General features: G+C 45.0%; 1 protein-coding gene across 1 annotated transcript in view; it reads right to left on the reverse strand.

Moving 5' to 3' along the window:
- Positions 1 to 1,586, reverse strand: part of LOC119593728 (discoidin domain-containing receptor 2-like) — a gene marked incomplete at its 5' end in the record, with an annotated part of 119,890 nt that overhangs the window by 1,202 nt on the left and 117,102 nt on the right. The window contains 1 exon segment of the mRNA XM_037942702.1: positions 1 to 1,016. Within this exon segment, the coding sequence (XP_037798630.1) occupies positions 837 to 1,016 (180 nt within the window).

A 1,586-nucleotide genomic window follows, 5' to 3' on the forward strand; every position in this document is an offset into this window, starting at 1 on the left:
AAAATCTGAAGCATAATGGTTAACCAAAGCACTAAATCACAATCTCATGGCCAATGACAAATCATAACCAGCGTATATATACACGGCAACTCTATTTGCTAGGGGATCTTAACGTTTGTTTGTTATTTTTATAGCACTCGATTCTACCAAGAGTATAAACACCTAGAGACAGAAGCACTTCCAGAAATGCTTCTCTTCACACTTATCGTCGTTGGTATCTTCGTTACCAACTTCCATCACGACTAGAAAGGTTCATCTGCCAGTCACTCTGACATTTAGCTGGTATTCTTCCATAAAACTGGATCACATCATTTACATATACAATTTCAGTGTAAGTACTTGAACAGGCAAAATTGAATAGTGAATAATACATATAATATTCCAGGGACACAACATCTCGTAAACATGAACGGGCTCTTGAAGCTTGTGATTGATAGCAGTCTCGCGCAACACGCTCTCCATGACGAAAGAGTACAAGAAATGGAGGACTTCAGTGTTATGTTTCAGTTATATTTTTCCGTTTTTCCTCTCGTGTCATCTCAGGATTTCTCTTTACCACAGTAGCTATCCTAGAGACGCAGGTGCCGCCCTTCGTAAGAACTCGACAGGAGGTTCTTACTGTAGTAGCACACGTCCCCCTCCAGGCTGGCGCAGGTTCCTCTGACGGGCAGAGTGGCCCCGGCCCCCAGCTGCTGCACGTCACCCTCGGACTGAGCCATGGCGCGCCTCAGGGGCCCTCCCCCCCTACGCTCCGTGTATACGTCCCGCCCGAAGGTGGCGAAAGACCCTCGGGCGAAGGGCAGCACGCCCACGCCGCGAAGGTCCTCCAGCAGGTCTCAGGTAACAGGAGAGTAGCCCAGGTTCTTGCGCTGAAGGAACATATGGATTTCCCTGAAGGTCGGGCGGTCGGCGTCGGAGCGCTTCCAGCACTCGCGCATCAGGTCGTAGATCTCCTTGGGGCAGTTGGCAGGCTGCGGCAGCAGGGCCTGGCCGGGAGGAAGATGCAACAGGTCACTCTGGGGAAATTTCTTATTGCCAGACTTACAAAGGAACACTGTATCAACTAAACAAGAAATGTCTGGCTATTAACATAATTTTCCTTGGTACAAGAAAAGAAAGTTTTATTTAAAATGGAGAAAATAGTAACAAGAACAAGAAATTTAAGATACTTACATATTCAGATTAGTATTCTACATTTTACTGAGTGCACACCTTTCCCTTGCACAGATACCTAAAACAACCAACCATATAATTTCAAACACACAAAATCGTAAAGCAAAAGTGTTAAGCATACTTTCAACACGTCTGTCATTTTCCTGTCCTATTTCTTTCTTACCTCTCTTAACTATCTACACCCCCCTTTTCTAAACTCTTGAAATTACATCGTTTATCAATCATTTCTCATGTAGTAATTTCATCAACATCTATTCACATATTTATTATCGAACTCATTTAGGCTACATGCGCCCCCACCTCTTCTTCGTTATCTCTCCTTTCTTGCTGTACAAACTCTCACATCTCGCCCTACATTTGGACTTCTTCCCACACCCTCCTCCACTATACACCTCTCCCCAACCTTCCTCACC

The sequence above is a fragment of the Penaeus monodon genome, chromosome 32 (assembly GCF_015228065.2).
Source record: "Penaeus monodon isolate SGIC_2016 chromosome 32, NSTDA_Pmon_1, whole genome shotgun sequence".
NCBI lineage: Eukaryota > Metazoa > Arthropoda > Malacostraca > Decapoda > Penaeidae > Penaeus > Penaeus monodon.